The 15467-nt window shown below is 30.1% G+C and overlaps 4 protein-coding genes across 5 annotated transcripts in view; 1 reads left to right on the forward strand and 3 right to left on the reverse strand.

Moving 5' to 3' along the window:
- The window catches only part of LOC108684916 (dopamine N-acetyltransferase-like), a 4525-nt gene extending 3869 nt beyond the window's left edge, over positions 1-656 (reverse strand). For both annotated transcript variants that reach the window (XM_018189458.1, XM_018189459.1), the window contains exon 1: positions 393-656. In XM_018189458.1, the coding sequence (XP_018044947.1) occupies positions 393-617 (225 nt within the window). In that variant the 5' untranslated portion in view covers positions 618-656. The remainder of the gene's footprint in view (positions 1-392) is intronic.
- Positions 657-1478: 822 nt separating this feature from the next.
- LOC108684910 (V-type proton ATPase subunit D) lies at positions 1479-3407 on the reverse strand. Its single transcript, XM_018189453.1, has 4 exons — positions 3337-3407; positions 2664-2781; positions 2003-2488; positions 1479-1822 (listed from the first exon to the last, which is right to left on the reverse strand). Exons 1-4 carry the CDS (start codon positions 3375-3377, stop codon positions 1730-1732), a joined length of 738 nt encoding a protein of 245 aa, XP_018044942.1. The 5' UTR covers positions 3378-3407; the 3' UTR covers positions 1479-1729.
- Positions 3408-3871: 464 nt separating this feature from the next.
- LOC108684933 (DNA demethylase ALKBH1) lies at positions 3872-6211 on the reverse strand. Its single transcript, XM_018189480.1, has 4 exons — positions 6092-6211; positions 5931-6033; positions 5539-5689; positions 3872-4442 (listed from the first exon to the last, which is right to left on the reverse strand). Exons 1-4 carry the CDS (start codon positions 6182-6184, stop codon positions 3872-3874), a joined length of 918 nt encoding a protein of 305 aa, XP_018044969.1. The 5' UTR covers positions 6185-6211.
- Positions 6212-9308: 3097 nt separating this feature from the next.
- Positions 9309-15467, forward strand: part of LOC108684893 (activating transcription factor 3) — a 31547-nt gene continuing 25388 nt past the window's right edge. Inside the window, exon 1 of the mRNA XM_018189427.1 lies at positions 9309-9409. The gene's annotated coding sequence lies outside the window, so the exon portion shown is untranslated. The remainder of the gene's footprint in view (positions 9410-15467) is intronic.

A 15467-nucleotide genomic window follows, 5' to 3' on the forward strand; every position in this document is an offset into this window, starting at 1 on the left:
AATTTTTTTACTTAATTTTTTAATAGATGTATTTATATTTTTTATTAATTATCTTTAAATTTTTACTAAATGTTTATAACAATCTGTTCTTATTCCTGTAAATGCATAAAGTAACAATAAATCAGATTATATTAACTCTAGTACAAAAAATTTAAATAGAACAACAAGATTAATTATAAACAAATCATTAAGAATATATAAAAAAAATATTAGATTATTAAGATTTTGTAAGAAATAACGAGATATCAAATAAAAATGAAAAGAATTGAAACAATTAATTTTTAATTTTATTATTTCTAAAAATAAATAACGAAGCAAATAAATAACTGAGTAAGAAATGTTATTACATATATATATATATATATATATATTTTGTGAGAGATCTCGCTCACCGCTCCCTTCTTATCCATTAGCATCCTGGAGTAACCCTGCTTCAAGGTGAGAAGGCAGTGTCGCTCAAGTGCGCGCTGAGATTCCCCTCTCGCGCAAAGCCCTATAGCGTTATTAAGCGGCTCATCGGCGAAAAAGTTCCATCTCAGATGGTGGATTGCCTCGTCATAGCGATTCTCCGGCACATCCACGATCGTGAAACAATCCTCGCTAGAAGACGACGACATGTTTTGGGTGGACGAATTTTCCGCCGCGCACTGAAAGCAATTTCCACACGCGCATCTCCTCTTAGTGAAGAAGGGTGGTCACCACCACTCGTATGAGAAATCTACCTCCTGTCTATCCCTTCCAACCCTATAATATTGATCGACCTAGTTAACTGACGAGTACACTGGGTCAGTTGTACACGCCAATTGTGCCATGTTAATTGAGAAATCAATTCATTTAAAGAGATTAATCAAAGTTAAATTAAAATAATCTGATTAATCTAATACACAATTTGCAAAACAAAATCGTCAGTTTGTATTTTAATCAATTTTTTAAAAATATTACTATTATTTGCCATGTCGCAATTTTTATGTAAATGTAAAAATTATTAGCGGATGTAATTAGTGATGTGTTTTATAGCAAATAAATTTCAATTTTAGTAAAAATTCAATTTAGTAAAAAATTATATCGATTTCAATTTAAAAATAACGAATTCATTCAAGCAGATCGTGATTAATTTTGAAATCGATTTTACTGAATAAATCAAATACAAATTGCAAGATGGCACTTGATCAATGATTCGGTATTTCCTTCTATTTAAAATATCTCTTTTATGTTCTTATAGAAATTTGAAAAGAACAGAATAAGAACGATGAAGTAAACCATAGTGATTGATAATTGGTAAAAAATTGTACAAAAATACATATATACATATTTATTATATTTATAATCGTTACTATATTATCGGATCATACAATTATCTCGCATCATAAAAGCTGAAAATAATATAAATGATGATGGAATGATTTATGTATATAGAATTAAATATTCTTTGTTATTTAGAATTAAAATATTTTTTAAAAATAATAGTGTTACTGTTGTATGCTACATGATCTACATGATATATAATTATTCATTTATACAAATTGTTGCCCAACAAATACTGTAAAATGTATTTTTTAAGAGATACACAAAAATAGTAACAGTGATTTTTTTTTAAGCGAAAAAGAGATTTCCAACGACATTCTCTAAAATGTACAAACGAGACTGTCGTAATGCCGACATAAATTGATGTTCTTTCTATTTAGATATATTAACACCTTAATATTTATAATAATATTATTTACAGTATTTAAAACAGCACATCATCGTCGCTTTCGTCGAGCAAATTTGTAGCATCCAAATTATGTCCGGCTGCAATTAATACTGCTCTTTCTGCTTCAACCTAAGCAGAAGAAAATTTAGATAATATTCAAATTATTAATTAGTAAAATATAAAATCTTCTTGAAATATGTTCTTAGAAATTATGTTAATCAATAAAAACAAAAATATTAGTAAAATTAAAAATTATTATAAATATATAATAATAGAATAAAATATTAGTAGAATAAGATCTAATTATACCTTTGCTTTGGCAATCTTCTTCTTGTCCTGAATCTTCTTCAACCGATAGAATTCTTCTCTTTCAAGCTCGTCAAGCTCTGAAATAATATAAGCTAACGTTCTCTCAATTCGTGGGATAATAACGTGCTCGATTGCATTGACACGTCGATTCGTGATCTTAATAACTTCATCCAGAGTGACAAAACTTGTTTGCAGCGACGCCAACTCTACGAGCAATTTCACTGCTCGCTGATAGTTTTTCTTCAGTTTAGCCAATTGTTGACCGCCTCTGGCCAGACCTGCTAATTCGTAAGTATCTGTCCCATCCTGATAGGATTCAAATATAGGTAGATTTACACCGGCGACATTGTCTTTCTTAGAACGGATCTTGATCTGTGCTTTCGTCACGTTTTGCAATACCACCTGATTGAAGTCTCCTGTAGCAAATTTTGCTTCGGCCAATGAAAAGGCCGCCTCTTTCATCACTTCACCCATCAAAGTTTTGGTCTAAAAATAAGAAAAGAATGATTTAAATATATATGATATATATACATATATAAATAAATAATAATATGTATAAAGTTAGATACAGTCCAATTAAAACTAAGTAACAGAATCTGATAGTGTACAATAAATAATGTACAATAAAGATATAAAATTAACAATAAAAAATTAATCATACTTCTATGATTTTTCCCAATATTAATCTGAAACGCATTTGCAGTGCATCTGCCTTCTTTTTCAGCAATCCATGTCCTTTTTGTGCTCCTTGTAAGCGAGACTTCATTAACATTTGGGCCCTAAACATACAGATTTAATAATGTGTACAATTTACAATAAATAAATACTTAATATTATTAAAACACTATAAATTTCTAAAACATACTAGTATCTTCAGTTTTCAATCGTTAAAATATATTAGCCTTTTGTACTTAAAATATATTACTATTACTATTTATAAATTTTGGATTATGTCATCAAATATACAAATTCGTAAATTACATATATTTATCATACATATTTTTGCAAAATAGGAAAATATAAAAAATATTCAATCTCATTCTTAAATGAATAATTTTGATGAATGTCTCTTAAAAAAATAATAACTGTGCAAGAAACATTTGGAAATTAATATTCTTTCCATATAAAACACATTCTAGTAAAATAAAAGAGAATTAGGATATTTAAATACAAATTCACATTCTTTTAACAGTTGAATGCTGGAGTTACACCCAGTGTAATGTTGAGGTATGTTTTAAGACGGAATTCTATTCAAGGATAAATAATGACATATAATATATAAGTGAAATCATTGAGATTTTACAATTATTAGTTTGTTAAAGTAAGAAACTTACCCCCGAGAGGGGAAAATTGGTAGTTTGTCTTTGCCCGACATTGTCGACCACTGTGCATCAGCAGACAGGAACGGGATTGATCAGCTGACATGAGAGACCGGAAATCTAGTGATTACGTTTCCAATGGCGCGTGATTTTAAAAATGAATGTGTGCATATATGTGCATAATTAAAAATCAAAGCAGTTCAAAACAAATAAAAATTAAGTAATGTAACAAATAATGCGAAAACTTTAAAACTATATTATTACTTAATCTATTTATTTATAATTAATTTAATATGATAATATAATTTATAACTTATATTTTCTTATATAATTTTGTTAGTTCATATATATACAAATTGTGCATATAATTATATATTAATATATAAATTTTAATTTAATATTCACATTCTGACATAAAATCATAAATGTAATTGGAATTGAAAGTAATTAAATATGTAAGGTGATTTTCAAATATGGGAAATATAAATCTTGTATTTTTTGTCAAAATAAATACTTTAATACTCTTATGTACAAAAAATTACAATGTAGTTTAATATAATACAATCTGCCCAGGTTTCAAAACTTGTCTTACATTCATATTAATTCTAGCTTCGGCAATGTAAATCCGTGCTTTGTGCCAATCATCCAGGTTGTACGCGGGGCTTTCGCAATTGTCTTCGTAATTATCATCCCACGGTGCTTTCGATGCTGCTAAAATCCGCGGCACCCCGTGATATCTTAGACGGGAGTTGTCTGACATTATAATTACATCTCCACTCCGCAGAAAAATAGCATTAGCCGGATCTTCCTGTTTAAGACCACCAATCAGAAAGATTGCCATCTGCCCGAAACTTATAGAAAAAAGCGGCGCAGTAATATTCATCTCCGAATGATCTATATGCCCTGCTAAAGTCGAGTTCATTCGATAATAATTTACAATCGCAGCTTCTGCTTTGAAGTCTGAGAAACCTAATGCTTTTGCCAAAACGGATGTTAGACCAGATAATTCTGTCGGCATGTTGCTTCTTGAGTTTTCAGAGTATAATTTCGTATCCCAATTATGATGATATCCTAGTGTCGCCCATCGCAACTTTGGTAGAAGAGTTTTTGTTTTCTCTGTTCTATACATAACAAATAAATATCTTAATATACATATCTCTATACACATCAAATCTTAATATGAATACAGATTTTTTTATAAACAGCTAATTAGTATAAGTATAGATTTTTGTACTAATTATCTATAATCTATATTCACTAAAAATATCATTTTTAAGAGGGGCACCTTATGTAACGCTGAAAATAAGATGATCTTGAAATTTCTTTTTAGGAAATTATACGACCAATTTTTTAAAATTTTTCAGGATATGCGATTATAATATTGAACTATTAAAAAATTTTTTTTACTAAAAAACAATGTGTATTTAAGATATAATAATAATGTTATTCCAATATAATAATAATGTTATTCCAATCGTTGAAGTCGCCTGTCGGCAATGTAGCGCTTGTATTCATCTAAAATAAAAAAAAATCAAAACGATTTCTTTTTTTAGGGTTTACATTACCAAACAATACAAATTATTCAAAAGAGAGACATAAAACGGCTTTGGTGTCTAAAAGAAGAGTTGGAGTTTGTTTGTGTGTGTGTGTGTGTATGTGTGTGGATAATAATTATGCCTTTTGTACTTGCAGAACTTAATTTTCTTGCTGAAGCACTCATTCCTTCCATTGAATCTTTAGTAAAATTGATTGCCCTTGCAAATCTTCTTTTTCATGGCTTATTCAGACAATAAGTATTCTCTTTACTTACTTTGGAGATATCTTTACACTATTGTATTTCGTTCGAAATTCGAAAAATAAAACTGTGCTTCAAAAATGGAACTGTTTCAAAATAATTTTACCTATACTAAGGAACATGAATGTACGCACTATAATATTTCTACAAAAGAAATATTCTAGTTATGTTCAAAGGGTTGACAGAGGAGACGCACCACGTGCTTAGCGCTTGACGGTCAGCAATAAAATTGTCTATAACTATGTTAATTCTTCAAATTTCGTTTTAAAATTCAAAGAACATATTTTTTATGGAATATACTATTAAATTATGCTAAAAAAATTGATTTTTTTTTATTTGTTACATGAGGTGCCTCCCTTAATCTAAATTCTATTATACAAAAAAATAACATCAAACAAATATTAATTTAATCATTCTCTTACTGAAAACATATGTCCCACCATGTTTCATTATTTAAAACGTTATGAGCATCTATATTCAACTTGTATGGTTCCTTAGAGTAATCTTTCAAGCATTTTGTAATCCAGTATCGTTGGCCATTTGGTGTAAATGGATTCTGAATAAAGATAAGACCTGAAAGTGTTAAAATAAGTAAATAGACGAGGATGAGCAAATATATAGAGTTAAATTAATTACAATTTCCTACAAAAATTAGCTACAATAAATAACGTATTTAAAAGTGATATTATATAAGCAAAAAATTAAACAAGTCTTGATATAACATTCCGAAAAAGAGAAGCAATATTATTTTTTATATGGAATTATTTAAGAATAATTTTAATCATTATTGTTATTTCATAGAAAATTTACGTACCAGGAATATCCAGCAATTCATAAATGTTCCATTTTTTCGCCGATTTAAGGCCAAAATTGTTCTCGATCTGTTCGCCAGTTATGTGTACCTCAATCTTTTTAACCTAAAAACGACATTCGTGTTAATTTTCGAAAGGACATACGAATGGTGATATCACATACTTCGATGCAATCTAGACTTTCAAAATCGATCACGTTGCTGAAATCCGGTGCAGGATTCCGGCTCTTGTAATATTTGAAACTATCCCGAAACATCTTTCATCAATCATGCAGGCTGCCATGTTTTTTTCATACTTTGTTGATGTTATGCGAGATGGCGTTGTCGTTAAATTTTAACACACTATTTCAAATACGCGGGATATATTAAAACAGATTGAAATTGCATTGAAATCATATCAAAAAAGTCGAAAAAATATACATATATAGAAATTATGCAAGTAGTATAACGCTTATATTTTATGTAATATATAAAAACTATATATTCTATACAATTACAAGTATTGTACAAAAAAATCAATGAATAAAAGATTCGCATAAATAAAATAGGCATAAACACTTTGTTTAAATATCGAAGTCAATCGAGATAACAAAATATAATATAAATATAGGATTATATTTTAGAATCTGATAAAATTTTGATTGTTGTTGTAAATTCTAGGATAATTTTCTTGTAAACTGGGCGTGTTGAACATGTATATTCGCGGATATATCATATCTGACTAAGAGCAGAAAAACGTGCTCGAACCAGGTGGACACGTAAACTACACATCACCCACTATTATTACTCAATATACTTTGCATATCTTCATCAAGCTGGGAGATTACATCGAGAAAGTACAGAGATTTTTCTCGCAGTGGTATATTCAAAGTGGTATATTCAAAGAGATCTTATGAGTCAACATTTAGAAGCTTCTTCATCAAGTTTCCTTAATCACAAAAGAAAAAAATGAATAATAAATCTATCTTATAAGTTACATAATATAATTTATTTATATTATACTTATATTTCTAAAAATGAACAAATGATATATAATTTCCAATATATATATATAAAACTCTTTATCCTGCTCGCTTTTAATTAAATTAGTATATAAATATACTAAAATAATTTCACTTAGAAATTAATGTCCTTTAAAAATGTTATTCGTCATTTAGTGTATACGTATATGTAATGTAATTTGTATTATATTATTTACAGGTTTATTTAAGCAAATGATATCAAAAGTAATGGTATTACAAAAGATTGATAAATAATTAATAAGAAATTAATACATTATTTGCTTTATTTAAATAATGTATTTATTAAAAAAATATTGGTTTATTATATAAAATATTAAATGAATTATAATTCAACATGAGAGAGGGAGAAAGAGAGAGAGAGAGAGAGAGAGAAAAAGAGAGAGATTAAACTAAAATTAAATTATTTATAAATAATAAGTACGACGAAATTTATAAAAAAACTTCAGGAGTTATAAGTTATTAATTAACATTAATTCTAATTAATTTAATTAGATTTGCAAAATTTTGAACTATATGATTTATTACTTTTAATCTATGATATCTATGTGTTAAAAATAAGAAGAATTAACTCGATAAATTAATTGTCAACTAAATTAATTGTTAACTGTCCATTTCTACCAATTTAATTTTAATCTCTGTTTAACTGTTACTTCTTATTTTTTTTTAACTTCGAAAATGAGAAAAAGATAAAGAGTAAATTAAAGCTAAGTTTAAAGTTAATCTTTTCATTGATGGAAATGGACATAAATGGACATATTGATCAAAGTTTGATCGAAGTCATCTTAAATCCATCTCTTGTTCTCACGGCGCGTACAATAATTGTCTGTGACTAATTTTAGCGCGCGATTTTCGCATAATGCGGCATTACTGAGGAACGGGCTGAGCGTGATTTCATAGGATAGTTGCGAGCAGGGCAGGGCACTGTGCAGCAGCGCCTCTCAAGGCTTTTCGAAAGCCTCTATCGCGAGTAAATTAATAGACTCGGTAGGCCGCGATAATAATGATCGTCCATTACCGTCGCGCTTCTATTCGCCATAAATCTCGCCTACCCACCCAACCTGACCACACGCTAAATCTGTGTTGTTCACCCGCACACCTGCGACGATCGCCGTGATATATTCGATCCTGTTCGATCGACCTATAATCATTGTTGCGATCAAAAAAAGAAGTCAACGATCGCAAAAATTGTTATTAATTGACAAAAAGAAAATTAATTGCAATACGCGGCAAAAGAATTAATTATAGAATAAATTAAAGAGATCACAGAAAAAGTTATTAATTAAGTTATCAATTAATAAAAATTCACGAGAATTAATTTCTGTACATTCATCAAATCATTAAACGTTTTTATTTTTCAAAAAAATTTTAACTTCCCATTTTTTATTTGTCCATCTGTGTTTTATTTAACGCATGCGCATTGTCTGAAATTAAATATATTCTCTGTGAAACGCTAATTATATTTGTTTTAATTGTAAACGCTGCAGCTGTAATTATTATCAAGCAATTTTGAATTCTATAAATTAGGACATGAAGTTCACGTAAATACTTTTCAAAAAGTTTGTTTATCTATTTTTCTTCGAGTTGAATCAGTAAAAATCTAAAAATCTTTCGTATTATCAGGAGATTAAGGTTTCTATGTGTTTTATTTAACGCTTTGTTTGAAATTAAACCTATTCTCTATGGAATACACACTAATAACATCTTCATTAATTGTATTACAACGAAGTATTATAACGAAGTATTATAACAAAGCTGTAATTAACGTAATATTAAGGTTTTTAATTTTGTAAATTAGAATGTAAAGTAAATATTTTTCACAAAACTTGTTCGTTCTATTTTTCTTCGCGAGATGGTCATTCATCATTAACTGTGTTTCCACATCATTTTATTTGTCTATTTTTTTCCAAGCAGCTGTGGGAGCCGCGTCAGCAAAAATTTACAAATCCTTCATGTTGTCAGGAGACTGACGTTTCTGGCAGAATAGAGCGCTCTAGGAATGCTAGAGAGGAGCGCGACACGCACGCGGATCGAATGTGCCGGCGTGGCGCAGTAAGGGAGCGGTGCGCGTACTCTCCCTGACAGTTTCATGTCAACAAATGTCGCGACCGAGGCGTCGCGCCCAGTCAGCCTGCCAGCCTGCCAGCCAGCCAGCCAGCTCCGGCGGCCCTCCTTGGCAGGGACGAAAAGGGCCGCGGGGTCGCCGGCGCGTATTCGCGGAGTCGCTGTGCGACCAATCGCGGCGTTGCTCGACGTCACCGCTGGCCAATCGGCGCACGCCGCGGTGACGACGCGGGCTAAATATAGCCGGTATATATCTAGGCCGGTCGCGACCGCGAATTATCCACAGTCGCGCGCCGGCGGCCGACGGAGGAGGTTAAGTGGATGTTATCTTGAACGGCGAGCGGATTTAAGTGCGTGCGCAGTGCGCGAAGTGCGAACACGGCTTCCGGATACGGGAAGGTAGGAATCCGATACGCAGTGTATCGCACTTTTAAAATTGAAATGTCTATCCCTTTCTTCTAATCTGTAAAATAAATGCAATAAAACTTCCGTCGCAATAAACCGATTGCGAGAGGAGGTAACTGCCGAAGGAAGAAAAATTATTCTCGCGTCGAATTTGGAGCACGTGTTTGCCATAATAAACACGATTCTGTTCGCAATAAACACAGTTATAAATTCTCAGATCGTGACTGAAATTGATGGACAGATTGCGAATTGTTTCGCGACTTTGGCCAGATTTGGTCGAAGTGCGCTTCGAGAGCGGCGTGAAGTGCGCAACGTACGGCGTGACGTTGCGCACGCGAAACGATCGAAGTGCGCGTGTTCGATAACATCGCGCGATCCGTTTAACGTAATCGTAACCTATCTATGTTTTTTTTTTCGATTTCTTAATATTATCGGAAACTCTAGTCTTTCTCTAATTTTGCATAGAAATATAGAAAGATGCCGAGATCTATTACTACAATCTTGGCTGTGTCATATACAACATCCTTATTACATTTTCTTGGATAAGTTGGTAATAAAAGCTAAAAGAAGACTTACAAAATATATTGAAATTGTTTATAAAAATAAATATTATTTTTTAATAAAATTGTTTTTCTTCATTATATGTAAAATATTTACATCAATTTGTGGGAATAAATTATATTATATATAATTATACTATACATTGAAAAAAATGTATTAAATCTTGTACCATATTTCTTTGAATAGTGTTTACAATAAATATTTATTTAGAACTATTCAAACAAATATTTATTAAAATTTAGTATTCTTTTTCAGTGTACATACATATTGTGTGTGTGTGTATATATATATATATATATATATATATATTATATGCAATATATTTACTATAATATATTATTGTCGAAGGAGTGTTTTCATAAAAAGTAAGTAAATGAAACTTGCAACTTTAAGTACGACAAACAGATGTATTAATAATTTTTAAAATCGGCTTACGAGATGTCGAGATCAAAGTCGCATTCGATATATCGAGGGCATTACGCGAGATCGAAGGGAGATTGCGGCAGTATGTTACGTCTTGACGTTATATCTGATAAGGTTATTACGTGTCGGATTGACATAATATCTTGTACTTAGTTTTACAGTCACGCTTGATCAGCCGCGATCAAGCGCGATCAATTCTTCTCACGAAGAATTTTTCGATATTGCGGCTACACGTAAGATTCAAATCGCGACATCGCGATGCTCTAAAGTTAGACGTTAGACCAATCGCAAGCGCGATTTGGATTGATTTACGTGGGTTTTATAGTCACGGACTCGCAATTGCTCAAGGTCGCGACGCCACGAAGTACAACTTCGCTGCCATCATAGTTGCAATGTTGCCACAAGAGCTCGGGGGAATATATGTTAAATGCGCCTCGTGTATACTCGCTCTTATTCGCTGAGAAAACATTTGACGTACGAGAGAGAGGGAGGATTTAAAACTTGTTTGTTTCATTCGATGTATGTTTTAGAAGCGTTTACTCAGGTATCTGTTCGTATTTTAAACATTTCATAATGCCATTCATTAATTATTATAATTGAAGTGTTAACTATTTTAAATAATTTTTTTAATGAATATTACGTACGTAAATCATAATAAATAAACATATTCTTGTAATAAATATTATTGTTGACTTTTCGTAATTATTATCGCATTGTACACATTGCTAATATTCTTCTTTATTCTTCTTTTAAATCTTTTAATTTTGATATTGAAGATTAATAATGACAAATTCGGATTATTTCAGAGAATAATTTCTACATTGGTTTTATGAATATTATTACTTTCCTCCTTTTATTTTATTGAAAAATATTATTCTCCTTATTTATTTTATTCTATTGTATCTATATTTGCTTGTCACATTTTATTTTTTTACTCCTACATTTTATCTCACATTTATCTCTCAATGCTCTGAACTTTCGAGCAAGTTCTTTCCTCGAAACTGGTGTTCGCGAGAGGGAATAAATGGGACGAGGCACTCGCGTATTGTGCGCTTCTCTCATGAATATGAATGTGCAATCGTTCGTGTCTAAGCGCGTGTCTTTGAAGTTGGCTATCTATTATCGCGTTTATGAGATACACAACTTGCAGCATACGGACGAACGAACGTGAGTAGCAACCGCCGCGATTTGTGTGTATTAGCCCGGAATAAATTATTTCGGAATTTAGAACGCGCACCCGAAAATAATTTATTTCTCAGAGAGCTGCCGATTTCTCGTTCGCGATTACCTTTGATATATTGATATATCCGCTCCGATAAATCCCTTCATTTAAAATCTTTCACTATTTGATAATAGAATAGAGAAGGGCAAGATTTAAACGCGATGAATTCTTTAGGGATTAATCACCTTTTCTAGATCCTTTTTTTATCCCGAATAGAGCTGAGAGAGATAAAGGAAATTATAATTATTCTTTAAATTCTTTGGAGAATTTCAGTCTAAAGAACGAAAATTGAATCAATCTTGAAAAAGAGTAATTTAATTTAATTTTTAATGTTTAAGAATGAGATTTTACTCTACAGAGATTTGCTTTAAAAGTTTTAGAAAATAATGAAATATGATATTAGCGATGTCAATATAATAATAACTGTAATAGGCAATTAATATTATGAGACACAAAATTATACAAAAATATAGTTATTAATATAGAACCACCATTCGTGGTTATTTATTAAAAAATTGTTTACTTCATACGTCTGCATGTATACACATAAATAAATTCGAAATTCTTATTCATTAAGAAATTATGAATAACATTTATATTTTTGCAAACTGAAGTTGACAGTTATAGATGGTAAAAATGATTGATGGTAAAAATTAAATAAATTATAAAAGATAGTTCATGTTTCATGCTATTTTTGTTTTCTGAATTTTAAATATTCACATACATAAACTTTCTTACCTTGTACGTTTTCTTAGAGTAATGCAATATTATCATATATTTTTCTTTCGATGAGATGAATGAATTGGGTATCGCAAGATAGACATGTCGAGTTAAAAAGTTATCATTATTAAATTATACACATATGATGCATAATAGAGTTCTATATACGATATTTATGTAATTATGTTAAAATCGCATGGATGAAAAAAAAACTCTAAAAGTGCTTAGGAAAAAAAGAAAGAATATTTAATTGAAACAATTGTAGACAGTAGGAATCTAAATTAAAACAAAGAAATTTATTTTAAAAAAATAATATAAATTTTTACATTTATAACATAAAATTATATAATAATTTCGCAAGAATATAATGTGAGAAAAGTATACATATGTTAATTAAATTTTTCACGAAAAATGTTCTAAATCTATAACATCGAAAGAAATTATTATTAAAATTAGAAGAAAATAGTGACAATGAAAGAAAATTGAAAATTAATAAATTTTCGCTGCATTTTTTTTATCAAGTACATAAACAGTTTGGCATTAAATTGCACGTCTCCGATGTTTGCTTTCGCTGGCAAACTTCCTCCGACGTTGATAACCTTTGCAGAATAATAATCTTATCTCACACATTTGCTATGCAAAGTTACGAAGGTAATCACCTCGATGTTATCTGCTCCATAATTATTGTTAGAAGGTTAAAATCAAAAACGTGTGATGTGACAATCAATTTTTTTCGTTAAACCTTAAAAATATTCCAGTTTATGATTATTTATAATTAAAATAAATCTACGGCGCATGAGTCCATTTTTCCTTCTGCTTGCATGTTAGTAAATTACTAGAATTGCATCACATAGAACTAAAATTTCTAGTAATTTATTAAAATGTGCGAACAATCCCATAGGAAAACTGTATACCACAGTATACCACAGGCTTTAACTCTCGAAATATTGAAAATTGTACGATCGTTTTTTTTTCATAGTTTCGGTATCATGTTACTTGCGAATGAAAGCCAACTTGGCATTGACTGTATATTAATATCGTATTAATGTGTGTGTGTGTGTGTATGTGTGTGTTGTAAATTGGTTATATTTTATAGTGATAAACGAGATTATCATCGCTATCATTGCGACAAAAATAAATATCTTTATTGCGTTAAATATAAACAAGATAGTATATTATAAATATAATTTTATATACAATATGATTAAATATATGTGTATAATGTAGATGTAACATAAATGTAACGACATAATTGTTGAAAAAATTCTTGTAGAATTATAAAGGATAATAAGAGAGGAATAAATGAATTTCTCATTTGCCGAAAATTATCAAATTGAATATTCATATTAAATATTTTTATTTAAATATTTTTAACTAATTCCTTCTTTATAACTCCGTCAAAGTCTTAATTTTTTACACTATTTTATGTGAAGCATCGGATAATTTAAATCCAACTTAGGTGAACAATGATTTTGTAATATGCTTACATTTTTGAAGCTTAATCGGCATTATTTAAAATTGATTGTATAATGATCACCATTATACGACACGATCATCACTAAATGTTCCTGCGTTGAGTGATTTTTCTAACATTTAATAATACTTATATATTATTTGAAGATAAATTTGAGCATTAAAAAGTGTTGTTGAATCTGAAGAAACATTTTCATGTGGAATGTGCCTTTCGGAACAGGCGGGAAAATTTTTTATGTGAAGCGTGGATAATCATTGGGTAACTTAAATCACAAGTTTCGCTTTTGCTAATGAACGGTTTCTCTCGTACTCCGTAATTTTTGTCGCCTGAATAAGACGTTAGACATGCCATAAATGTGGATACGCGAATATCTGTTTATTTTGGAGCGAGTCCCTTAAGAGAGATGTTGTGACAAACAACTGTTTTTAAGTTTTACTTTAGAGAGAATTATATTTTTTACTTCAATATTACATAAGCGATACGTGCATATAATAATTTAACGTATATTACATAATTCGTATCATTCATATTTTTATAATATTTTAAATTAATAATTTGAATTAATTCCGAGGAATATACAAATAAAAAACATACTTCATTTTCTCCTTTTTATTTTAATTCAAGTACAATCTTTGATTTTGCCATAAAAATAGCTTAGAAAATGGACTTATGTGTAATATACGAAATAAATTGATTACGTATTTATCAGTCATTGCAATAATAAGATCAGTATCGTCTAATGGCGTATACGAATAATTCCGCTCGATAATATCGCTATCGTAACAATATACGCGTCAATATGTTTGTTTAACGCAGCGGAATCGTTTATCTGTGCGCACGTAAGGTAAATCTCCCTTCCTCACCCGTATCCTTTCTCGAAAGAGCCATATTGTCATTTCTCTCTCCGCGTTGTATTAGCATTTTAAATTCAATCGCGAGACATTGACGCCCTTGAACGGTAATGGACTCTTTCTTTCTCCCCTTACTCCCTTTCTGCCTCTTTCTCCTCTCTTCCCCTGTTGTCGTATCGTTTCCTCTCTCTTTCTCTTGCAAATCCAATTATATCATCTCTCAGCTTTGCTGTAAACCAAGTAGTTCATCATTAATAAATTGGCTGCTTCGTCTTTATTCCTTATTTTTTTTTTTAGTATGTCGTGCAACCGTAAATTTGGCTCTACTCCGCTTTTTAATGACGTCGATTGACACGTCGAAAAAAAATATACGCCACAATTTGAGGAATTAAGCAGAAATATTGGGATATTTGAGAATCGTTGTGCATTTTTCGATAAATTTTTGATGTTTAGAAATAAATGAATTGAAAAGAATTGCATTTTTAGCGAAAAATAATAAAATTTTGTGTTTAGTACAAATTTCGAGAAAGGGGAATTTTATATTATTTTAGTTTTACTTTTTATTACTTTTCTTATTATTTAGTTTCTCTACAAACTCTTGATTAATAATTTTCTTATTGTTTATTCTAATAAAAATTTGTATGCACTGAAGATGTGTCATTATAAATACCAGATTTAAACTACACGTGTTAATTTTTTTATATTTCTCTGTATGATATATGCACGTATTTCTTATTTAAATGTTATTCAATTTATAAAAACGATATAAATTTGTATATATGTATATACGTATATATATAT

The sequence above is a fragment of the Atta colombica genome, unplaced genomic scaffold, assembly GCF_001594045.1.
Source record: "Atta colombica isolate Treedump-2 unplaced genomic scaffold, Acol1.0 scaffold141, whole genome shotgun sequence".
In the NCBI taxonomy this organism is placed as follows: Eukaryota; Metazoa; Arthropoda; class Insecta; order Hymenoptera; family Formicidae; genus Atta; species Atta colombica.

Bases quoted from the DNA above. Each gene is read 5' to 3' on its own strand.
- LOC108684910 (XM_018189453.1), bottom strand. From the start codon at position 3,377: ATGTCGGGCAAAGACAAACTACCAATTTTCCCCTCTCGGGG. The intron at 2,489-2,663 runs GTATGATTAATT...TCTTATTTTTAG, and splicing joins TATTGGGAAAAATCATAGAA to ACCAAAACTTTGATGGGTGA. The intron at 1,823-2,002 runs GTATAATTAGAT...TCTTCTGCTTAG, and splicing joins AGAAGATTGCCAAAGCAAAG to GTTGAAGCAGAAAGAGCAGT.
- LOC108684933 (XM_018189480.1), bottom strand. From the start codon at position 6,184: ATGTTTCGGGATAGTTTCAAATATTACAAGAGCCGGAATCCTGCACCG. The intron at 6,034-6,091 runs GTATGTGATATC...TGTCGTTTTTAG, and splicing joins AAAGTCTAGATTGCATCGAA to GTTAAAAAGATTGAGGTACA. The intron at 5,690-5,930 runs GTACGTAAATTT...TAACACTTTCAG, and splicing joins TGAATTGCTGGATATTCCTG to GTCTTATCTTTATTCAGAAT.